Source organism: Mixophyes fleayi, chromosome 3 (assembly GCF_038048845.1).
Source record: "Mixophyes fleayi isolate aMixFle1 chromosome 3, aMixFle1.hap1, whole genome shotgun sequence".
Taxonomy (NCBI): Eukaryota; Metazoa; Chordata; class Amphibia; order Anura; family Limnodynastidae; genus Mixophyes; species Mixophyes fleayi.
This window is the reverse complement of record NC_134404.1, coordinates 283,345,582-283,371,987: the sequence shown is the minus strand read 5'-3', so window position 1 is coordinate 283,371,987 and position 26,406 is coordinate 283,345,582. Positions and strand designations below refer to the sequence as shown.

Sequence of the window (26,406 nt, the reverse complement as noted above, 5' to 3'; positions counted from 1 at the left end):
GTACACATTGTTGACCAGCTCCCCTGTTTCTGTGTATCTTCAGCTACCTTGTATTGTTTCCCTGTTGTGACCCTTTGGCTTGACTCTGGACTCTGCTTGAACTCCTGTGCCCCTTGACCATAGCATGTTTTTGGATTACCCGTGTTTGCTACTTGCCCTGACCTTTTTACTGTCCCTCAGCTATCCAATCCTTGACCTTTGGACTGTCTCTGGTATCTGCCTCCAGTTCTTTCTCTACCTGACTCTGCGGTTTGTTCTGATAAGCTTCTACTACTATAGAGTTAAGTCCTGGGGGCATCGGAGTACCTCCAACAAACCAGTTCTACGGGAAAGACGGCTGCTATAGGTTAAGGTCTCTACCAGTCTGGTTCTAGAAGCTTATCAAACAGCCGTGGCCCATAACACTTTCCTGTGAGTGCATTTTTATCTTCTGATTAAAAGTTTGAAAACACACTTGATCTATGGATTTTTTTCTTCTTTTTTTGCGTCCTTCCTATAATATATATATGTGATCTCCGGTGTGGCAGTGAAAGGGTGGAATCCCAGAGCCAGCAGCAGCTTTTACAATTGTGCACAGTTATTTTTCGCACACATAAGAATAGTTGGGGTTGTGGGTAAAAACAGTACAAATAGCAAAAACAAGTCCCAGTCAATACAAGTCAACTATGTCATAAATGCTAAGAGTACAATATATTACTAATAATCACTTTATGCATAGTAATAAACTGATATTAGTACGACAATGCACCTGTGATATTGTACATTTGTACATTTTTCTGTTAGATAGGGCAATGGATAATTTGTTTGACTGGTCTTTGTACTTTTATGTATAATTACACTTCAGCCATACCCAGGACCAGCGCAAGCCTGGGGGGAAGCCCCCCACTCGGAAACCCCCTTCCCGCTGCTTCTTCCCTTGGCAGGCGGAAAATGGATGAGCAGCGGTCTGCAGCATTACATGTAAGAGGCTCTGGTTGGTTCCCTTTCATGTCAGTAGCTAGAGCTCCATGTGGGGGCACCACAGGAGTTTAAAATCACTGGATGAATGACATTATTTCACTCATTCACAGTTTTAGGCACACCCTAAACATTCACGCCCCAGGATTGGCTAATGGTAGCTCCATCCCTGTCTATAACTATAAGATGTATCTATGACTGGGAGGACGCAACTTGACTGGCTGTGGATCCTTTTCTACACCTAACCACGGATTCCTACAAAACTTACCACAAAGCAATGACTCTGCTTGTATCTCAGTACTAAAAGCTTTTTTCCCCTGTAATAGCTTTGTAAAGATATAACTTATTAAAAAAATATGAAAGACAATTTATAAAGTTATACGTTTTAGATTATAATTAGTTTATAATTCCCACCTTCCTGAAAAGAAGTCAAATGCTCTCATGCCTAGTGTGGATTACTTCTAATTAGAGACAGGGTGACCTGATTATTAATGTGAGGAATAATGGACATTTTTCATAATTAGTTTAAAAATACTCACAGGATTAGCGATATCCAAATTGCTTCCTCCTACATTTATACTTTATTCATTTTTTTTACATTTTTACTCCAAAAAATGTATAAATAGATGAGTGCAGTTGGGACTGAGCAGAATAAATGTGGCACAGTATTTTGGGAAGTTGTAAAGGAGACTGAAGTCCACATAACTTCATAGGAGCACTCCTGGACAACCTGTGGCTCTCAGGGTGTTGTGAAACTACAAGCCCCAACATGCTTTGCCAGCTGATACCCATCAAGGTATGCTGGGACTTAAAGTTTCAAAACACTTGAAGAGCCAGAAGTTGTCCAGGCCTACATTAGAGGGTCAACTGTTGGATATCCCTGCCCTAAGTCAACTGTAGGAAACAAACTTTATTAAGCCTACCATGTATCCTCCAGCCCCTTCCATCCCCTTTAAAGACAGAAATGGATTAAAGTAAGATGCACCCTATGTTAAGGTGTTTGTTAAATAGGCTTATCAAATATTACATGTGTATTTCAACCATTAAAGTGCTAAATTTAATCTAATTAAAACTTGGCCAGCAGCCACTCACTTGTTTTTTACTTTCCGGGACTCCCTCCTCTTTTCTTGTTGGAGCTGTTCAATTTTCTGCTGCATCTCTTCCTGCTTAGCAATTATGGCATGAATCATTGCCATGGCAGTGTTGACCTCTTCCTATGGAACATACAAAATTAGTGGCAGAGGAAAAACACTCGGCTACATATATTTGTGTAAAGTAACGCTGTACGTGACAACAATACAGCTATTCCATTCATTATCTGGAACCCAAAGGTGTAACTACCATGGTAACACGGGTGAAGGTACTATGGGGCTCACAGCTGGTGGTGTGTCTTCCATGTGTATATGTGCTTCTTCCCCCTTGAGGGTCGCTTTCGAAATCTTGCTATGGGGTCAACATGTGTAGTTACTCCCCTGCTGGAAACTTATTGTCCAGAAAGTTATGAAAACCAGAAATACAAAATATAAATAATTGTTGCTGTTTGGTAAAGATGTCCTACATACTGACATGATTACTGCCCTGTAAGGCACTGTACTAATAGTATATCAAGGGCAGTAAAGAGGTAATTTTTGAATATTAGAATATAGTATATAGTAGCCATGGTGCTCCAAATTGTGGGGAAAATATCAAGCATTCTGGCTAACAGATCTCATACATATACAAGCTTTTGTTGTCGTTCTTTCAAAATACACCTGAACTATTACAAAGTACAGTCAACAGGCAGGTCCTTGTTCTAATGAAGAGGGAGAAAGTTCCTTGCAGTGTAATTATTTTTATGTGATCTCCTATGGGTAACCTGACCTGTGTTTGTGTGTACATGGGTAACAACTGACTGCAATGATAAGCACAAAAAGAGTTTATTGCCCAAAAGTACTGTCTGCACATACCTTACTGTCAAATGAATTACTGAAATTTGTGTCTCCGCAATATGTCTTCGGAAGCTGTCAGGGATATATACCCCTGGACAAAGAAGTACTTCTATATGCCAAAAAAGGAGATTATTTATATATGTACCTTGTACCTAATAACTAATAAGTAATGAGCTGTTACATAAAACACAATGGTGTTTATAAAGAAAAATCCATATTTCATGTCAAACTACTAGAAAGACTTCTGAATCTGTCTCCCAAGTCTTAAATGCATATAGAGCAGTTCTGGAAAAATGTCTCCTGCGATATATACATATAACAGGTAGTTTTTAATTTATTGATGAATCATAAAATTATATAAAAAATTGAGCCCTATTATTGTATGACACTAAATGGTATATTTACTAATCAGCTTCTCGGCACTTTGCCGCCATTTTTTAAAATGGCAATTTTATTAAAGAAAAAGCCCAAATTGAATTTGGATGCACTATATGCAGCCAAAGGTAACAAATCAGCCTTCATATCACCTAGCTAAATGACCTATGTTTTATAAATTTGCAGGCAGATATAATATTTACCATGTACAGATTTATTTTATAATTATGCTAATTGTTTAATAAAACTAACAGGCGCGAACTGAGGATTGTCGGGGGGGGGGGTTTCCCCCCCGACCCCCAAAAAAAACCACCCCCGCGAGAGTTGCTGTATACACTACAGCACCGCCGCGGACGCTTCTTTGACAGCGCCGCGGCTGCTGTATAGGACAGTGCAGCTATAGCGGCCACTTAGTTAGCGCAGGGGGGGTTTCTGGAGACTCAGAAACCCCCCCCTGCGTGCACCACTGACTAAGCCTTCAGCTCAAGATATATTATGTTCCCTAAGAGTTAGTGTGAACTTCAATAAAATCATGCCCTGCACTGCCATGCTCCCTGGTTGCATTTAGAGATTATGGAATGTAGCCTCTTTGGGTTAGGGATCTAAGCCTTACTGTGACATGAAACCTCAGTGCTGGATCCAGTTGTTTTTAAGTGACCCATTGTAACTAATTAAAATTAATACGTATATGGGGTTTGGAATAAGACATCCCATTGCTTACCTAGCAAATCAATGTCAACTTGACCCATTCAATTAAAGAGATGTTTGCTTCCAAAATTACCACTGACTCTACCTTTATAACCTTGAATACAGTTAATGAATTGATATAAAAATCTTGTTTTATATTAGTTAATTCATTGAGATCATGAGAAAAATGTCAGTGCTATGCTCAGAAGCAGACAAATATCTCCCTGATTAGATGGGTAAGGTTGACATCTTTGAACCTGAATCAGGTTTAGCAAAATGATACTAGGCCACCTCTATTAGCTAAGTTTGCTTCAGTAGATAATCTCAGTATACACCTTCTTCCTGGGTGTCATCAGGAAGTACCAACTATACTCTGAAGACACTCAAATCTATCTTCCTCTGACCTCTCCCCGTCCCTCATCTCTCGGTCTCCTGCTGTCTCTTGACTTTCTCATCCTGGGTGCCCCAATGCTTTTTGAAACTCAATATTTCTAAAACTGAAATCGTTGTTGCTCTATCTCTGCTGTCTCTCTCTACCCCCCGCCCCCTACATCTCCAGACCTCTACTCTACCCACGCTCCATCCAATCCCCCCTAATGCCAATGCAAGCAGCCTCACTACCGCACAGATTACCTCTTCTCACTCCCATCTTCAGGACTATGCCCTTAGCTGATCCTAACCTGTGGAACGATCGCCCACATCCTATCAGATTAGTCTCTATTCTCCAAAGCTTCAAGCATTCAAGCATGCCATTAAAACTCATTTATTTACTCAAGTAAATCAGCCCTCCCCCTAACTCCTTTGCCTCGGCTCTCTCCTCCACTCCCCACTTAGTGCCACTATTTGTGTCTCCCCCTTCCCTTTAGGAAATAAGCTCTCACGAGCAGGGCCCTATTTTCTTGTGTTCTTATACTATTCCATCACCTTCTGTACCGCTAGGCCTGCTTCCCTAGCCATGTCTTCCCCAGGCCTACTTCACATTGGATATTACAACTGGCTGAGTGACATCACTGTCACTCAATGTCCTGTAATAACTTGATCTGCCTTACCAAGTTATCTGCTTGTAATCTGTTAATTAGTAGAAGTCTGGTCTTTGTATAATTAACGTTCGTTTAATAATCTATTTTGTAATGTAATGTATTGTGGATCGTTGCTGCTTGTGTGTTGTACATTACTGTAAATTTTGTGTACGGGTATGGATCCATTACGGTGCCTTATAAATAGAAGATAATAACAATAACACAACTACTTATGTTGATTGTATAAATAACATTTGTACTGTTATAACTTTGTATTGCTAAAAAAAATGTAATGTCTAGAAATGGAACAAGCATTACCCATTTATTACAATAATGTATGCAATCAACAGCGATGGCACAAATGAACAGACGAAGCCAATACAGGGGAATTTATAATCTCTGATTTATTACAAACTAGTGACCACATAGGAAACAAAGGATCCATTGTGTGTCTGACAATACATCTGGAGTGTTGGAGTGCTAGGAGAAACACACACACACACACACACACACACACACACACACACATAGTATTAACCATGTCACTACCAGTTCTGTTACCAGTAACTTTTATTTGCCTTCGCAGAAAAATAAGATAAATTGTTAATTTTTCTTTAACACTCAGTCCACACCTGAATTATATATAGATTTATAAATATAGTATTATTGAAAAATTGTTTGATTCACACTTATTGGAAAACAAAATATAATTTTAGACGTTATTGTAATTATCAGGGTACAAGTTTCACATGATTTTATGGAGAGAATCTATATCAATCTTTTGTCAACAAATAATGCCATTATGTAATCATACTATATGCATAGCATACATATTGTATGCACACAAACATATAAATACCAAACATATAAAGTAATTATACAGTGCATAATAAAAAAGCAATAGCCACTGTCTGTTCCCAGCATATAATCCATAGAAGAAAAATGGCTCTGCTTATGTTGCATAAACTATTTTAGTTTGTTGTCCCCCCCAACTAGAATATTTTCACCTTTAAATTGTTGAGTGAATTTTTCATCTCCGTGACCTTCTCTTCCATAGTACAGCGGCAACTCTTGACCTTCTCTTCCAGGGCATATTCTCCATGTTGTATACGGGACAACTCCTGCATGGCCTCTGTGAAACCAGTCTTAAGTTCAGAGGCCAAGATCTGCAACTACAGAAATATAATAATTCGAAGACAGTCCTCACATCATGCTGGTCAAATCTCTATGACTATAACTATTGGAGAGTTCGTTTTGTCAGTCATATATTTTTGTCCAGACAAGGGGTTGCACATAGGTCTTACTTATTCTTGGCAGAAACTTGATATTAATTTTAGTTTCATTACAAAAGTCAACATTGTGGTAAGTTCCAAGCTGCAGAAAGCTGTGAGTGTTAATATCATTAACAGTGTAATAAGTGTTGGATTTGAAAATTTAATCACCTATGGGATCTATTCAGGGAGTAAGAAAGGGGAACATACTGTATATCAATGGAAATTGATATAGATGACTCTCACATGAAACGTGCAATATCTACAGTGGCTGATAGCCATAATAGCGGTAATAAGTCTATGTTAATTGAATGCTTGTGAATCAAGTTGTATATAAGCGGACAACGCCTTTAAGCATAAATTTGTTACTCTGCAGAATTTGGGTCATCTGCTTTTTTTCAATTGCTGACCACAGATCCACCATTAGCTAGATATCATTCTTCATACCCACATGACACTGTCATGTGCTCTTCCAGATACATTCAGGCTGATGCTTCTGGAGATTACTATAATGCCACTGCAGATTTCCTTAGTACCTATATGCAGGAACCAAGAGATTCTCTAAAAATATATTTTACAAAGTGAGCATGGTGTGTGCTGGTGTACCGAATAAACTTAAGTTAATACAGGTGATTAAATCTTCAAAGCTAAAACTTTTCATAATAATATTTGTATGTACAGTCATGGCCAAAAGTTTTGAGAATGACACAAATATTATTTTTCATAAAGTCTGTTGCCTCAATTTTTATGATGGCAATTTGCATATACTCCATAATGTCATGAAGAGTGATCAGAATTGCAATTGTAAAGTGCTACGGAATTTGCTGGCGATATATAAATAAATGTTGATGATAATGATGATGAATTGCAATTAATGTCAAAGTCCCTCTTTGCCATAACAATGAACTTTATCCCAAAAACAATATTTCCACTGCATTTCAGCCCTGCCACAAAAGGACCAGCTGACATCAAATCAGTGATTCTCTCGTTAACATAGGTGAGAGTGTTGACGAGGAAAAGACTGGAGATCACTCTGTCATGCTGATTGAGTTAGAACAACAGACTGGAAGCTTTAAAAGAAAGGTGGCGCTTGAAATAATTGTTCTTCCTTTGGTAACCATGGTTATCTGCAAGAAAACACGTGCAGTCATCATTGCTTTACACAAAAAGGGCTTCACAGGCAAGGATATTGCAGCTAGTAAGATTACACCTAAATCAACTATTTATCGGATCATGAAGAACTTCAAGGAGACAGGTTCAATAGTTGTGAAGAAGGTGTCAGGGCGCCCAAGAAAGTCCACCAAGGGGCAGGACGATCTCTTAAACTTGATTCAGCTGCAGGATCAGGGCACCACCAATGCAGAGCTTGCTCAGGAATGACAGCAGGCTTGTGTGAGTGCATCTGCACGCACAGTGAGGCAAAGACTTTTGCAGGATGGCCTGGTGTCAAGAAGGCCAGCAAAGCTTCTTTGCAAAAGGTACAAGGATTGGACTGTTGAGGATTGGGCTAAAGTAATTTTCTCTGATGAATTCCCTTTCAGATTGTTTGGGGCATCTGGAAAAACGCTTGTCTGGAGAAGGAAAGGTGAGCGCTACCATCATTTCTGTGTCATGCCAATAGTAAAGCATCCTGAGACCATTTATGTGAGGGGTTGTTTTTCAGCCAAGGGAGTGGGCTCATCACAATTTTGCCTAAGAACACAGCCATGAATAAAGAATGGTACCAAAACATCCTCCAAGAGCAACTTCTCCCAACCATCCAAGAACAGTTTGGTGACGAACAATGCCTTTTCCAGCATGATGGAGCACCATGCCAATAAAGGTCCTTATTTCCAAGTATGGAAGGATCCGTTATCCATACTATTTCGATTTTAGCGGTTTGAACACTATTTTTACCTCACATTAAATAGGAACACTGTACTTCTATCTACAGTATGGAACCACCGCTTTATCGGTACAGAAATCCTTATTATACTTGAATACACGCCTACACCTCCTAGTGGACAGGAAACCTGCCAATCATTCAAATAACCAGTAGTAGGGAGGCCCTACTAGAACCAATCCTGTCCCAGTCCTTATTATACTTGGATACACGCCTACACCGCCTAGTGGACGGGAAACCTGCCAATCATTCAAATAATCAATAATAGGGAGGCCTTACTAGAACCAATCCTGTTCCATTCCTCTCTATTTAAACCTCCCATCAAATCCAATATGGCGCCTATATCCCTGCCGAAACTACATAGTGAAACTAGTTGGATACTAACACCCACACTTTCTGAAAGTGCCTGTTCAGCTGCCACGAAGATATCCTAACACTGGAAATAGTGAATGACCTTTCTTGTTCTACATCACCGCATGCGCACTAGTCCTAGCCGCGACTCCACAGTAAGGCTTCCACATATGGCTACTCATATACTTTGGACCACACGGAGGGATCTCCAAAAGAAACACAGCGTCTCTGCAAAGAAGCCCAATTTATTGTAAGTCTGGTTTACATTTACCCTGGTACCGTGTGATCTTAGTGGACCTGCCTTCTGATTTCATTGACCAACAACGTATTGGACTGACGGGAGGTACCCTTATTATGCTTATTATTCCTAATACCCACTGGGGAAGGAAAACACCCATGTATTACCGTCACCTAATACAATTTTCTGGAGTCCATCCTTTTCTTCCCTATAAGGAACTTTTCTCAATATTTCGACTACTACTGAGAACAGACTTTTCATCTACGATTAACATCTATCTGCTGAACTATCAGCAGGACATTGAGGCTTATGCTACACCACTTGCCGTTTTTTTATGCATCTAATCTGATATATATCTAAGTATAAAGTACTGAACTTTTTAAGATCTTCATAAGATGCTATATATGCACATATGGGATATTGTTTATGAATGTCTATTACTATAGCTGTGTTATATACCATTACACCACCACATGTGCATTGTTATAATAAATTAAATTGTACAGAAGGTGCATGTCTTTTAGTCATAAGGTTATAAGACATAGGTACACCTCTGGTGTATAATCTTTGCGCCAAGGGTATACATTATAGAACCACTTGTATGTAATTTTTTTTACATATTATTGAAGACTAGTAGTGAATGTGTTTGTAGCAAATAAAACAAATGGATAAAAATATGGGCGCAAATGGAGCATAAGTGTCTGTGACACGTGCCTGACCTAAACTTGGAACATATGTTACTGGTGCAGAACTGCACTGATCTTATGATGCATACAGCTCAGCTCAGCTAAGTGTTTAGCACTTCTGCCTCACAGCACTGGGGTCATGAGTTCAATTCCCAACCATGGCCTTATCTGTGTGGAGTTTGTATATTCTCCCCGTGTTTGCGTGGGTTTCCTCTGGGTGCTCCGGTTTTCTCCCACACTCCAAACACATACTGGTAGGTTAATTGGCTGCTAACAAATTGTTAACAAAATCCTAGTCTGTGTGTGTGTTAGGGAATTTAGACTGTAAGCCCAAATGGGACAGGGACTGATGTGAGTGAGTTCTCTGTACATCGCTGCGGAATTAGTGGCGCTATATAAATAAATGGTGACGATGATGATGATGATGATGATGATGATGATAGGGGTGTAAATACATTATATTTGCACGTGGAAAATTATGCCCAACTTGTGATTGACTTTGCATGAGGCCCAATATGATTACACTGTAGTTTGGTTATATTCAAAATTACCTGATATATCTGTGCAGGCAGACTGCTTACTGAAACATTTTCCGTCTCCCCTGTAGGAGAAACAAAGAGAGTGACCTATAAAACACACATTGTCCACAACATACATTAGGAACATATGGTAGATGATAAAGACATTACTTGATTACCTCTGGGCTTTCCTGCACTGAAGCATACCATCAAATTAAAATATGACTGACATTAAATACATCGCAATTGACAAACTTGTTTACAAAACTGCAAAACAATGTGGTTTTGCATTGCTTCTTTATTTGTATCATACTTGCCGACTTTTGATATCTGTCCTCCGGGAGAGCCCGGAGGACAGGTCATGTGACAGGGGGGAGGGCGGCATGGTGACGTCGGCACGTCACCATAGCCCAGCCCCCTACTAGAAAACGGCAAAATTCACAGCATTTAATAACAGGGGCGTGGCTTAATGACATCATCAAGCCCCAACTCTGCTATTTAATGCTGTGAGTTTTTGGCATTTTCTAGTGAATGCAATCAGGATCTGGGAGGTTGCCTCCTCGTCCAGGAGTCCGGTCTGACTCCCCGAAATTCGGGAGCCTCACACAAATTTCGGGAGAGTAGGCAAGTATGATTTGTATAAGTGCGCCATCCTCTTCTTCACCTAGTGCATTATAAGATGCAGACCCACTTCCTGATCCTTGGACCAACCCCTGAAGAATCAGTTCACGCCTAGCTTTTCACGTTTGCAGACCAACATTGAAATTCACATTGTGGAAAGAATTAAAGGTCATGTCCAACCTACTAATACTTCAAGGCCACCTCTATCATTTATTTAAACTTTTCCACTTTTGTCTAAACATACCACTCGGTTTAGGTTAATTTACATCTTAAATTAATCACAAGAGATTAATCATCCTCAGGGCTGTCTTTATTACATGTGCCACTTTTAGGTGTTTGAATATTTTTATTGCATTGGTCAAAGTGGGGCTAGGAAAATGCTTTCAGCAGAGGTTCAATTGGAAGAGGCAAAATTCATCCTATTAAAAGTATACAATGAGACCCAATTTCCACCCCCTCAGATGGATGGTAACAGAAAAGTCTGCATAAAAAGAAACCTGGCAAAAAAAACACTTGATTTTAGCCCCAGCTTAGAGCTGTTGGAGATCTAAGGGTAAATGTATTAAGCTGCGAGTTTCCGGCAGGTTTGAAAAGTAGAGATGTTGCCTATAACAACCAATCAGATTCTAGCTATCATTTTGTAGAATATACTAAATAAATGATAACTGGAATCTGATTGGTTGCTATAGGCAACATTTCCACTTTTCAAATCCACTGGAGACTTGCAGCTTGATACATTTACCCCCTGATCTTATTCTATATATTTGACAGGATGTATTTAAACACACAAAAGTGCCACATGTAATAAAGGAAGTCCAATCGTTCTAATTAAGTATTTAAGCCATAATTGAATCTAATCTCTATTTTAGGAGAAAAGCTGAAAGATAAATTAAATAAAAGGGGAGGTTCACACAGGTTCTAACATGGATGATGCAAAGCTTACACTTTTATTTTAAAACTGTATTATCAAGTAAAACACACATACGCATATAATTGATACATTGTTAGAGAGTGTCAAAGTTCATGAGCTACAAGATTTGTCACATACATATAACAACATTTTTACAGTGAAAATAACAGTAATAATAAAAACAAAACAGTTGGAAGAGAGATAGATGTAAAAAAGAAATAAATAAGAAAATTGGTAAAACATTTCCCCAAGTTGAAAGAGGAATGGGGGTTTGGGGGAGAGGGGGAGATGGGAGGAGTGAGACTCTGCATGATTCCTCTCTAATTTGCTCTTGGGGTTGAGGTGGGGTCCCAGGGTGCCCACATGGCTAGACTTATAAGATTATGTTCAGGTAAATCTATAATTGATTAATCATGAGTTATAGAGATGCAAGGAGCACCTTTTTTTTGGGGGGGGGGCGGGGGATTGTGGTCATCCTGTTTTCCCGTTCTAATTGCACAACTTGTGGGTTAGATCATCGGTTTGAAATGCACTACCTATTTGTACTTTGGGTAGCTAGACTGATCAGGTGATCTATCATCACAGCCACAGTGTGCATTCATTATTGATGTTTCCACTGTTATGCACTTTGATAGTTTTGCCTCCCTGCAGACCTGTAAGCTCTTCTAGTTTTCAGAGGTATCTCACGAAATCAGATGTCAGACTATTTTAATGCACTAGTAGACAACCAAGGTGTTTTGTAATGTGCATCCAGTGCGCTTTATAAATAAATTACAAAGTAGGGCTTTGTTTTAGGAGGAATTCTCATGAAATGTTAACCTATTTTTTGTGAGCAGTGTTAAGTTTATTTTTATCCTAATTGTTCTTTATTAAAAACTCTAATAATCATTCTATTTCAAGCAACATTGCACAGAACTTATTGCCAGTCACATAATTAGACCCTTTTACAGAGAATCTATTTCCTCTGTCTAACCTGTACCTTGCCCACCTCTTCCCCTCTTCATGATCCTTCTTCACTATCACCACACCCTCATTCTTCCTCCCCCCTTCTTACTACTTACTTACTTCTTACTTCTAGTAGCAACGTTCTGCCCGCTATCCTGTCGTTCTGGCCAGTGTGATAGGCCAGAGGGTACCATCCACAGCAGCCCTGATCTGAAAGAAAGTGGTCAGGGGTACCAACCAATGTGCCTAGCAAGTGGGTACACTAGCAGCAAGAGTTACCCAGAAGGAAGCAGATCTAGGCACCGACGATGAAGCCTAGTGGTGGCAGCAGATCCCCTCCTGCAGTGTTTACAGGGGTACAACTGGGATAAAGAAAGTTGACGGTAGCAAGGCAAGTTCAGCCGGTCCCCAGCAACATGACAGGGTGCCATAGGAGGTCCATCCTGTCACATGTGGCAAGTGACTTTAACATGTCGGTGCAAACTCATCTATAGTGTCCTCTCTGCTAGATTGGGGTAACAATCTTCAGATTAAGAATTGAACTGAACATTGACTGACTAAGTAAATCGTGTGAAAAGGCACTTTGGATTTACAGATGTTTTTTAATCTTCTTGGGCCTGATTCATTAAGGATCTCAAATGAAGAGGATACTCATCTCAGTCTCCTGGACAAAACCATGTTACAATGGAAGGGGTGCAAATAAGTGTTCTGTTTTGCACATAAGTTAAATACTGCCTGTTTTTTCATGTAACACACAAATATCAAATTTAAATTTCAGTGCACAAATAAGCTATCAAGTATTTGTGTGTTACATGAAAAAACAGGCAGTATTTAACTTATGTGCAAAACAGAACACTTATTTGCACCCCTTCCATTGTAACATGGTTTTGTCCAGGAGACTGAAATGAGTATCCTCTTCATTTGAGATCCTTAATGAATCAGGCCCCTTGTGACCATCATCAGTGAGAGAAGTTATATTGCAATGCTTGTTGCTACACAATTAATTCTTGCTAAGGTGTACACATCTTGTTTATTGCAATTGTAATTTATTTAACTCTTTTGTTTCTTATTATTTAGATAGACTGACATTGTATTTTTTTTAATAAATTAGTACATTGGACTAAAATATTTGATCTATTTTCTCTCATTAAGTTTGTTTTTTCTATATGCTTTAGAGTTATTGAGTACTTCTTTTAGTTTAACCTTTATTAGCTTCCAGTGGTATCAGCCACAGGAGTAGGTTGCTCTTGAGAGTTGTGACAAGATGGGGGGTACCAGGACATTGAAATTTGTTGTCTAGCCTGCTGGACACCCATTCTCGTCCAAAACTGTGTTTAACATTGCCAGTATTGTATTGTGTTAACCATGTATACATGTATTTTATGTCTATTGCACAAATTCTTATATTATGTCAGGTGGAGTTATACATATAATATTACCCTTAGTATTCATATATAGTAATGCAGTAATTGTATGGAGGTATTGTCAGTTTTGTAAGAGAGACTCTACACACAGAGAAATCCCAAGTTAATTAGCCTATGTCTTAAGGAGAAGGACAATTTTATCTTTATTAGCATATTCCTAAGGAAGGGGGCTGCTGTTAGTGAACCAACTAGAGGATGAAGATTGTGAAGGGAGAACAAAGGAGATATTTTTTTTTAGAATAGGAGAGATACTGAAGGGTGAGGTCTATCTCACTACAGGTCGTAGGGTAGGGCAAGTTTGGCTGCATAGATCTTCTGAAGCCTCCACAAACTTGGTGGCTTTGTGAACCTGCCTAAAGTGGGATGATATCAGACCTTCTCCCTACCAAGTGGGTCTACATTTAGGACAGGTATTTGATGCAATACAAATGAGAATGTATTGCAGAACTTAAGGCAAAGACGCTGGCGAGGAAGTGTGTGTTGTGCAGTGCTGTGAACACTCTGGTATTGACCTATAGTGTTACTGATTTTGTGTAATGTTTGCATGAGTATGCAACAAATATATAGTTTTATATACACATACACACACTAGTTTAATTTAGCTTCACGTTACATATAAATGCTTCTATTTCCCCATAGTAGACCTGAGGACAACGGAGGGACTGGGTTTGGGCTCAATTACCCTTTCCCTAGTTTCCACCCTTCCCTCATCCCATCCCCCGCCCACAACACACTGATAGATACCCTACTTTATTTGGTTTTGTATGTTTTTTTTACCATTACCAAATATAAGCACTCAATGTTTCCTCTTCTGTACTATTCCAAATAGTTTACCTGGTGGCTTGTTTAGCAATTTGCTTTCCTATTTGTAGAACTGTTCTGGTCATTGCTAATCATTATTGCTTTTTCTATTACATTTGAAAACAGAAAAAAACATTCTTAAACATTTTTTAAAAAAAGCCAAAAGAATGGGGATTTTTATTTGTGAGTCATACATTTATCTTCACAGAACCCCAACAAAAAAGATAATAGTAAATCAGAAAGTAATTAAAATCTGAAATATAATCGTCTAAGTATTCATTCCCCCTTGGTCAACACATAGGTTTTGCACCTCTGGCAGCTATTACAGCCAACAGTCTTTTTGGATAAATTTGTGTACAGTAACTTTGAACACTAAGGGGTTAATAGTATCATATCCCGGTTTCTTCAACTCACGGGAGTTGGCGTCTTCGCAGCTTAAATTTAAAGCGGCGCTGCCTTGTAAAGGGAAACTTCCCTTTACAAGGCAGCGAGAAAGGAAAACTGAGCCCAAGTGAGAATCTGAATTCAAAGTCAAGAGAAGCCAAGTCGGTAACCAGGGAGTCAGACATGAAGCTTAAACCTAACATACAGGAACGCTGGAGCATAGGAAACCTGATACTCTGACAGTCTAATGGTGCCAGAACCTGCTTTATATAAGAGACAGGGGACACGTTAATTACTAGCGCCGGTGACATAAGCAGCCACTGCCGGGTCCAGAATAGCATTCTGTTGCTTGGCAACGGGACGCGCATGCCCAATGGGAGCCCCCAGGTGGCCAGAATCAGTACGTAGCTGCGGACCCGGAAGCAGGCTGCTGTTCTGGTCCGAGAAGACAGGCACAGGGATGGTGCTTGACAGTACCCCCTTTCTTCTTCGGGACCTGAGGGAGATTAGGGAAGCTCTTGTTGAATCTTTCCAGTAGAAGGCGAGCAAGGAGATCTTTCTTATTTACCCAAGATCTTTCCTCAGGAAAGAAGATTTTCCAGTGGACCAAATACTGCCCATGGAAGATGCGAAAGTCCAAAATATGACTAATCTCATATTCATCACCCGAAGAAGATTGAATGGGGGATTGCGAGAGGATTGATGGAAAAACTCATTAAGTACCAAAGGTTTCAGGAGAGAGATGTGGAAAGTATCATGAATCTTGAGGAAGGAGGGTAGCGAAGTTTGTGTCACTGAACTGATGATGCAAACAATGCTAAAAGGCCCAATGAAGAGTGGAGCAAACTTCATAGAGGGAACTCAAAGTTTTAGATTTCGGGTGGCTACCCAGACCTTGTTACCGATGCAGAGGATAGGGAAAACCTTCTGATGTAGAGCTGCCAAGTGTTTAGGTTGAGAGGACTCCATCAGTTGTGTCTGCACCAAAGTATCCACAGCAGGAACGGAAGAACCTGGGTTAGCCGAAAAGTCTGGCAAGATGGAGTGGGCACCAAAAACAGTGAAGAAGGGGGAGGAACTGGTGGATTCATGGATATGGTTGCAATGAGAAAATTCAGGCCAGGGGAGAAGATTACACTAGTAAGCTTGATTTTCTGAGGAGAAGCAACGTAGAAATATCTCAAGATCTTGATTAACCTGTTCAGCTTACCGTTAGTTTGAGGATGACATCCTGAAGATCCAAGCTCCTACAAAAAGATCTCTTCAAAAGCGGGACACAAACTGAACAATACAGTCAGATATAATCTCTCGAGGACAACCATGGAGTCTGAAAATCTCTTTAATGAAGATGTGAGCCAACTGGGAGGCAGAGGGTAGATCATTCAGAGGGACGAAGTGAGCCATCTTCAAAAAGCGGTCGACAAGAACCCATATATTATAATTTTTGCCAATATGAGGAAGATCTATGATGAAATCCATAGATATACTTACCCAAGGACAATCAAGAATAGGAAGAGGAAGAAGACCCAAAGGAGAATATCTGGGAGGTTTGTGTTGGGCACAAACTACAAAAGCCGAGATAAATTTTCGAACATCAAAGCAAAAAGTAGGCCACCAAAAGTGTTGGATCAGAAAAGCATAGGTCTTCTTAACTCCTGCATGAATGGCAGTCTTGGAAGAATGAGCCCAATGTAAGGCTTTGAGACTTAGGTGCGGTTCCAAGTAAGAATACCCTAGGGGAGGAGTCCTGGTGGAGATCTTGGTCAAGGCCACAATGTTGGTAGATTTTTGGAACCAGGATGAATTTTGAGTATTAAGTTGAAGCAAGCAAACAAGGATGCACACTGAGCCTGGCGTGGATTTAAGCTCGTAGGTAATTGAGATTTTTTTATGGTCGGCGTAACAGACATCAAAAGAATCAGAAATAGAAGATGAACAGGGTGTTGACGTAGCAGCTGCTAGGATAGCCTCTCTGTTACTGTCTAGGAGGAACGTTTTACAGTCTCTTTGGGCAGGAGGTTAAAAGATGCCCAGGGTCACCGAAATAGAGACAGAGATTATGCTTTGCCTCTCCTGTTCCTCAGGAGTGAGATGGGAACATCCAATCTGCATAGGCTTCTCCGATGGCGCAGCTGGATTCTGAAAGCGAGTGGCAAGAAAGAGTGCAAGGCCCCTTTGTTTTTTCCTGAGTCCGTTCCCTGAAACAGAGATCAATTCGGATACACAATGAGATAAGGGCGTCTAGGTCAAAGGGCAGCTTTCTGGAGGCAAGTTCATCCTTGATGCGGTCCGTGAGACCCTGCCAGAAAGTGGCCACAAGCACTTTGTGGTTCCATTTTACCACCATTGCCAGGGTACGAAACTGGATGGCATATTGCCTGACAGAAAGAGATCCTTGATGTACATTCAGGAGACTAGTGGATGCGGTTGAAACTCGCCCAGGCTCAATAAAAATTTTCTGAAAAGTTTTGATAAAGGAGGAGGAACTCTGAAAGAGGGGATAATTATGCTCCCACATCTGTGAGGCCCACGTGAGCGCCTGACTACTGAGCAGGGAAATGATAAATGCCACTTTAGTCCGTTCGGAGCGAAACGCACATGGATTACATTTAAACTGGATTGCTTTAGGAAACCTATGCACTTCTTCGGATCTCCGTCATGTTTCTCTGGTGGAAGAATGCGTAGCGTAGAATAAAAACCAGGAATAGAGGCAGAGGTAGACAGAATTGCCACAAAAGTGGGAGACAGCCAAGAAGTACTGTAATGATTCTAAATGGGATGCCAGTCCTTGAACACATTGCCGGAGTTGAGCTTAATCGGTTTCCTGTTGCTCTACCCGGCGGGCTAAATGAAGCAGAAGGTTGCGGGCAGAGTATTCACCTGTACCATCCATAGACATGGCGAGAGTATACTATCACATACAGAATAGAGAAGCTACTTGTTGGCATTGACACAGCTCAATTTGGAGGCACAGAGTCTAACACACCTCTGGTTTTTGCCAGGGACCCCCACAAGGAGGTTTGGATTTAACTGCAAAAGACAAGCAGGTAGCAGTTCTCCAAAAGAGCTACCAGCGAAGCAACAGGATGGATGAGGATAGTCAGGTGAGCCGAGTTCAAGCCGTGTGGTCAGCAAGGTACACAGGATTATTCCAGAAGAGTGGTTAGGCAGCCAGAGGTCAAATATAGAGAAAGGAAAACTGAGCCCAAGGGAGAATCCGGAATTAAAGTCAGGAGAAGCCAAGTCGGTAACCAGGGATTTATACAGGAAGCTGAAAGCTAAGCAACGGGACACACCTGCCCAGTGGGAGCCCCCCAAGCAGCCGGAATCAGTGTCTAATTGCTCGCCAACCAGATGCAGCCACAGACCAGGTGGCCATTCCTGTGCGAGAGGAAAGACAAAGGGACGGCTTCTCACAGTCTGTTTTGGATCATTGTCCTGTTGAAACATAAACGTTCTCTGTAGTTTGTGCTGTTTGGTAGAGGGTAGCAGGTTTTTTCCCAAGATGTCTGTAATATGCACCATTTATCTTACTATTGATCTTCACAAGATTGCTCCATAACTTGATTCTACCACAGCCATACTTCATCTGGCGGATGATATTACCTGGCTGCAGTGTGGTGTTTGATCTGCACAACACATACCTCTAACCAAAAATTCCACTGTAAACTTGCCTGATAATGAGACGTTCTGCCATAATCATGAAGTATCTTTATCGTGAACCCAAAATATATTGGTTTTTCTGAGCCACAGCTTCTTCCTGTAACACTCCCATAAACGCCCATTTTGTGGAACGCCTTGTAGTCTTGTAAAGAGGTTCCAGGGTGGGTCTTACCTGATCCCAGATGTAAGGGTGCTGTTAAGTGTTCCTTGTCTTCTGGTCCTGGACCAAGCAAATCTATTAGGATTTTCTGTGGTCCAATGATTGACCACCGTGGTGAGCCAATCCAAGCTCACCACGGCCTGTTTGACTTTTGGTGTCCCAGTGAGTCAATAGCTCTTGCGTCACCTTATATCAGCCATTGTGAGCGACACTGGCAATGCAATGGTAGAGAGAGACCAACAATGAGCTCCGAATAGAAGATCTTCAGCGGGGACCAGCAGAGAGCACTGAGTCAAGAGAGAAGACTGCGGGCTTAATAGAGAAGACTGCAAGTCGGAAGACAGCGGCCAAGCCTTGAGGATGGCAGCAGCCGGCGGGTCAAGACAGAAGACCTTGAGGGAACAGTTGGAGACTGCTGGAGGCAGGTAATTTCCTCAGACAATTCTCTTACAGACTCGCAACTGCACTTTATTCTCTTGTACAATTTTGGGCACAAGGTCTGTGAGCATATTTTTCAGGCACTAGGCCATTAGGGCACAGTTTATTCAAGATTAGAAGAATGTGGGACACAGATTTACTAGCTCAGTGTCTAGGATACAAAAAAAGAACAACTTTAAATCAGGCAAAGTCTGTGGCCAATATATTTCAGGCACTAGGCCTGTGGGGGCAATTTAGGCTTTAGGCGTGGAATCAGGTAGGAGGTTATCCCTATTTATTTAGAGACCACACCCCGTCTGATACCCCCTTTTCCTATCCTCATCCCCTGTGGCCACTTTTGCAAGTGGTCACTTAGATTTGTGAGTAACACCATGTATTGAGTCCTTGCACTCATTAGTCAGACCGCCATTAAGGGTAGGCCCATACCCTGGGTGAAAACTGCAAGATTTTGGAAGACATAAATGGTGATACATCGTCTGTGGCTGTTCTGAGGAAAAGTTTTTTTGGCCAGGTTCAGAGGGAAGATGAGACTTGGCCACAGTTTGCCAATGTCCTCCAGGAGCTGGTGGGGAACCTGAGGAAGAGGGACCCACAATAACAATGCCCTGTGAGATGCAGACAATCTACTCCAAGATCAGTTCACGATGGGATTGCGGAATGTAGCACTGATATATTTTGAAGGATAAGGTCAGTTTGAACGAAGACCTGACCTTCACCAGGTGCAAGCAGAAGCAGTGTCCTTGGATCTAAATGACCACAATGGACACTATGCCGTCGTGCAGACACAGACCGCCCTGCAGCAAAAACACTTCATCTGGAGAGTTTTGTGAAGGATTTGAAGAAGGCACTTCTGCAGATGAAGGAAGAAGTTTCCCTACTCCACCAGGAAGTTTATCAGCCTTGGGACTACTGAAGACCCTTTCAGAGAGGCCAAGCGGTCCTTGAAGCTAGAAATGGCGGCAGTTGGGACACACCGCCCATAACTGTCCGGAAGAAGCCTCCCAAACTCCTTTAAACTAGAGATCGTCAGATCCCTCCACGATTGTACCAAGAAGTAAAGGTGACGCTCAAAAAGATGTTGGACAATCATGTGTTGACAAGAGAGCAAGAGTTTGTGTGCGGCCCCCATCATTTTCGTAAGCAAGAAGGATGGTTCTGTGTGAATTATCGGTGACTCAACAGCTGCACCGTCTGAGATCCCTACCCCCTACCTTGCATTTAAGAATCCCTTGCAGCCCTGTGTGGGGAGCGATACCTTTACACCCTGGACTTAGCGAGTAGGTACTTGCAGATGCCCGTGTGCAAATCTCAGCTTGCAATTAAGGGGTGGAAATACATTTTACATTTAATTGTTTCTGTTTTTCATTTTCAGCATGTGGAAAGATTTTCCTGTATTTATTTTGATTGATATAATATTTATTTTGAGTTGACATGTTACTCGTGTAACTTTTTCTACCAACTTCAATCTATTTCAGATTCAGAATACTTTTTTAAGACTTATATAAGGTATCTTATCTATTAGGCAGGTAAACTCTGTCAAGGTAGAAAAGGGGACTTTTCAGTAGAAAATAAATCTGGGCACAGCTTGGTAAATTGTCTTTTATGAAGTATATATCACAAGGCACACATCAACATTCACTGACACATATTTTCATTTTTTTTAAGCATGCGCATAAAAAAAAAAGCGTAAAAAAACCTTATGCAGCCACGTCACAAACCTTATCTGTCTAGTGGGCCTGTCTACTAACTTCTTTATCACCTTCCATCATCTTTTTTTTTATGACAGGCAGACAGAGGGTTTAAATATATGTACCATAAAAATACATTGTTAAGTGCAGCCAGAAAACAAACATAGCAACCATTATGAATGGTAACATCATGTATCTCTTGCAGGAGAGAGAACTGATGGTCTAAGAAGACCTAGATTAGCAATCATACTAAAACAAATAAATAAACAATCACTGTTTGAGCTCTAACGAAAGCTGGTATATAAGCTCTAATTAGGACAACACACAATCTCTCTGAAAAATAAAAATATATTTAGTGTCTACAAATGTCTATTTTGACTTTCTATGTGACATTCTAATGAAAAATATTAAAAGTATACATAAAAACAACATATACATAATAGGCATTAACATAAGCAGGATAAATAGCCACACAATAAATGCCACACAATAAATAGCATATTTATAGGGGCACGCTAATTGCTTGAAAACAATCATGGAAAGGATATTTAAAAAAAAAAAAAAAAAAATCTTCTTACAGCTTCTATACCCATAAAAAAACTATTTCACACAAAAATTATATGTTACTATAATACCCAAACAAATTAAAAATGTAATGTTATTTGACCAGCACATAGTAAAAATGGCAACAAAGCTGCAATGTACTGTATTTAGTAAGGGTTTAAATATTGGTTCCTTGTCTTGAACTTCTTGATGGTATCAGTCTTGTTACACCTGTGTTAAAGCACCCTAAAACGTCTACCATACAGAGTAAAACTTACATGATTAGCACAAAATATAGTGGGAGCGATAGTTAAAAAGAAAATCTCATATAACAATACTGTACTAGCCCTAACCCTAACTACATATTAATCTGGAAGACAGGATTATCGGTACATGTATGCATGTAAATATTAGTAAACTCTATATTATTCTTTTTATATATTCAATTACTCCTCTTTATAAATTACTAATTATTTTTCAATTTGCAAATACAAACTTGTGCATAACAAAAGTCAGACATATTATTACTATCCTTATACAGTATAATTAGGTCACTTTTAGCCATGACTGTAATGTGAATATCGGTGATCAAGACACAAACTTAGTTTGACGTGACTCTCTATATAGCAGTGGTTTAGAGAGAGTGCTCTTGACCACTGAGCAACATATTTCCATCTTTTTCTCATGCAAGCATTTAGCAAATCATGCAAATGACACAACTCTGTGTATTAAAAAAAACAGCACAGAGCTAAACAATTTAAATGTAGCCCCTATTTTTTTCACCATGCTGGGACCCACCCCAGTGGTAATTAGAAAGAAGTTACCTTCTTGCTTGTTTGAGTCCATAGCTTGTTTGCCCTGTCCTGAAGAAGTACTGATCATCCCTTCACAGAGCTATTCTGTTCTCTGAGAGCATCTCATGGGACAGCAGTAACTGTCATGTGAGTTCAATGATGTTTCATGACGGCCAATGCCTGTTTTTAGAAAGAGTATAAAGCGTTTATTCAGAGTCTGTATGTAGAAAATGAAGATGTTGAACTCACATGCAGTGACATGCTGGCTAATGAATTTAAACCTTTATTCTACATGAGGGGTGGTCAATGTTATAGAAAAACCCAAGTGGATTCTCCTTCCCAATGTATATAACAATATCCAGATTTTGACTGGCCTTTCTTTATAGATAGAGCCATTTGAGAACATTGATTGCTATTGCTTGTTAGTACAGTATTTGTACCTGTCTGGGGGCATTTTCACACAAATTAATGCCAGTAGCACAGGATGCATGCACATGACTGCCCTGGTGTTATTTGCATCAGTGAAGGAACTACCATTGCACTAGGGCCCATGGTGACAATGGGTCAGGGGCCCTGGTTCCCTCCTCCCATCTCCCAGCACTGGAGCCCACAGCTCAATACAGGAGCCCACTATTGAAGCAACAATAATGTATGAATTATAGAATATATATATATATATATATATATATATATATATATATATATATATATATATTTATATTTAACTTACAATGCTCAATGTTCCATAATAATTCATACCACGAACCATAAATTAGCAGGATAATTGTTGGTAGAATTCTATCTCTTTGGAGTGGAGTTTATGGACTGATCAATCTTTTATACACATACCCTGGACTATCATTGCAAAATTATGGAAACCAAGGGAAAGCATCAGGGCCCACTTCAGTAATCTTTTCACAAATGAATCCGTTTAATGAGTTCTCCACATATAGAAAGATCTACATTATAATTAAACTTGATATTTTGAGCATACATAGATAACAGATTACTCAATTAATCAATTCAATCTGTCCAAACTCATAGCAACATTTTATTTTTCAAGTACTGATCAATCAAAATGATCTAACTTGGACCATCATATTTTGGAAAAAATTTTCAATTAGATTACATCTTTTTAAATGTTAATGTGCCTAAGACATGACAATAATTATAAGATCTCATTGAGTAGTACTGCATCGTAGAGCCCAATGGATCCCCTACAATGGCCTATCTCAGATGGTAAATAATTGAAATTATACTAATTATGTTTGTGTTTGTTTTCAAGAGACAAACAGAAATGTTTCATTTCCTGTGCACTTTCATTCAGACTTATTTAGGGCAGGGATTTCTTAAATATTGTCAAACATTATTCTGCAAAGTTTACACTGCCAACTCATATACAAATTACTAAATATGTTTTTATGCTATTATCTCGTAAACCACCTAATTTCCTATTCATTATATTGTTGATATTATTTAAAAGTACTCTAAATTTGTAGACAACAGTAAAATAATTAAAAGGAGGTACATAATTAAAGAAACACTAAAGAATGGGTTCATAGATATAATATAGGTACTTGCAGATAATTTTTAGGAAACCCCGATTTACAAAGTCTTGGGTTCAAAGTGCATGAAAAGAAGATAAAACATGAAGGTACGGATAGACTATTTCTAGGTGCATTACAAGCAATATATATATATAAAAAAAAATCTCACATACAAAATTTCTACATTATCATTGTCATCATTATCAGCTATTTATATAGCGCCACTAACTGAGCAGCGCTGTACAGATAACTAACTCACATCAGTCCCTGCTTCACTGGAGCTTGCAGTCTAAATTCCCTAACACACACACACACACAGATCGACAGAGACTAAGGTCAATTTTATGGTAGCCAGTTAACCTACTAGTATGTTTTTGGAGTGTGGGAGGAAACCCGAGCACCGGGAGGAAATCCATGCAAAGACATACAAACTCCACACAGATAAGGCCATGGTCGGGAATCGAACTCATGATCCTAGTGCTCTGAGGCAGAAAAATGCTAACCACTAGTCCACCGTGCTGCCCCTGCTACATGCATTTAAAGCCAGTCCTGATATCATCTCACTCTTGTGATTAATTTAACGACAATGGAGCTTTCATTGTGGCATTTTTGTGTGTGTGAAACTCTTTACTACATTACATGGAGTGTGCCTAGAAGTGCACCCAGAAGTGTGGGTTCCATTAAAAAGTACCAACTAGGGTACGAAAATCAACAACTCACGGCACAAAATTCAAGCCCTTTTACTTAGTGGAAATTATTGTGTGCAGCAAGGAATGTCCCTGAATATTCATTCTCCCCACCTCTTCATTTCCTTTCAATAATCCTGCTCTGCAAAAGGAAATCTTATGTCTGACCTACTCAGCAATACTGGGTGCATGTCACAAATCGGGATCTTAGCCGCACTTACCTCATCCGCCGCTGTCATATCACGGCTACCTGGCTTCCTTCTAGTCGTCTGCAGCATTCCCATCCTCCACACCTCCGTTTGTAAACAAACACATACTGTTTGTTCTGCTGCATGGGCGCGGCCATCTTGGATGCAGTCAGGTGATCATTCCAGACCAACCAGATTCTGCAGCTGTGATCACATGAACTGATCAGCCAATAGTTGTTTGGGACACCCTATTTAAACCTGCTGCTGTGATCTGTTCATTGCCAGAACAACACACTTCTCTCCAGAGGATAGTTCTTGGCTCCAGTGTTCCTGTCTGCATTTCCAGACTGCTCATTCCCCTGCTATATTCTACAATCAGCAAGAACATGAGCAGGAAGATCATCCAGGCTGCTAGGTTCTGTTTCACTCCTGCTCCAGCTAGTCCCAAGGGTCCCGAATCGGATCAAAAAATACAGACGACCGTGACAGTGCACATATTACATACTGCGCAAGGAACGTCCCCTCTTCATCCAACTCCATGTGATAAAACCTTATAAGATAATTATTTTATTAGCCACACCTTTTATTACAAATATACAAGCAAATTTGCATTATTATTACTACTGTAATCTACTAACTGTCCCTTTGTACTGTAGCTATTTTGATCTGTAAAAATGAATTTCAATGCTAGTGTCACAGTTGCTCTTTTAATTAAGTAATATGTAATTTGTGATGTGTCCCCAGATTCTCTCCTGGATAATTGCTTTCAATTGGCCATCATCCAATAAATATATATCTACTTTGCTGAGATTACCACTGTACTCTAATGTCCTGGTTTTCTTTAGCAGCATTAAAATTAAAGGATGACTATGTAAAATTAAATTGAAATTGAATCCTAATTTGCTTTATATTTACAAGAAAATACACCGTTTACATAGTTGTGTTTTCTTCTAATGTCCGTCCTTAATAAGAAACCAGAGGAGAGCTAATGGACTGATTTATTAAAGGCTTATAATGTTTGTACACATATAGAGAGTTATGTAGAGCTGGACCTAAGTCCGACTCCTGAGAGTAAAAATTGCTTTCTGCAGCTGCACATGTGCAGTAGCAAACCTACTAGGTTGGCCGTACAGAGGGTATACAGTAAGACATAACATAGAAAAACAGGACAAAACAATAGAGGCAAAAAAGAGTACAATAACAATGTAGGTAAAACACTACAGTATAGACAGAACAATATCCTGACAAGGATTAACATAACCAGCACTGAGCAGGTAGTAGGGGAATTACCAATACCTAAAACATGAAGTATGGGAAGAGTTGGAAACAAAAAGGAGTGAAACAGCACTAGTTGAAACTGTAATCCTTGAGAAAAGGAATCTCAATTCAGTTTTAAATATGTTCAATTAAGGAAGTGGTGGGAGATCCAAGCAAAGATAGCAGAAAGACAGCTGGAGGCATGGGAGAGAAGAGATGGGGAGAGATCAGGAAAGTAGATATAGATCTGGTTATAATTGGCATATGGATGATACTGGAAACTGTATGATTTGATTAGATCACCTAGGGAGAAATTGTTAAGGGAGAAAAAAATGGGGCCAAGGACAGACCGATAGATAGTGATAGTGTGTTGGAGGGGTGGAGCCAGAGGTCGAGACAGAGAATGAGGTGTCAGAAAAGTATGAGGTTAGCCTGAAGAGACATA

General features: G+C 39.9%; 2 protein-coding genes across 2 annotated transcripts in view; both read right to left on the bottom strand.

The window, feature by feature from the left end:
* GALM (galactose mutarotase) overlaps positions 1-26,406 on the bottom strand; it is a 254,174-nt gene that overhangs the window by 35,680 nt on the left and 192,088 nt on the right. The window lies entirely within an intron of this gene.
* ARHGEF33 (Rho guanine nucleotide exchange factor 33) overlaps positions 1-26,406 on the bottom strand; it is a 70,278-nt gene that overhangs the window by 24,761 nt on the left and 19,111 nt on the right. The window contains exons 4-6 of the mRNA XM_075200958.1: positions 9,946-10,020; positions 5,974-6,138; positions 2,050-2,171 (exon numbers count right to left, since the gene is read on the bottom strand). Coding sequence (XP_075057059.1) covers positions 2,050-2,171; positions 5,974-6,138; positions 9,946-10,020 — 362 coding nt within the window. The remainder of the gene's footprint in view (positions 1-2,049; positions 2,172-5,973; positions 6,139-9,945; positions 10,021-26,406) is intronic.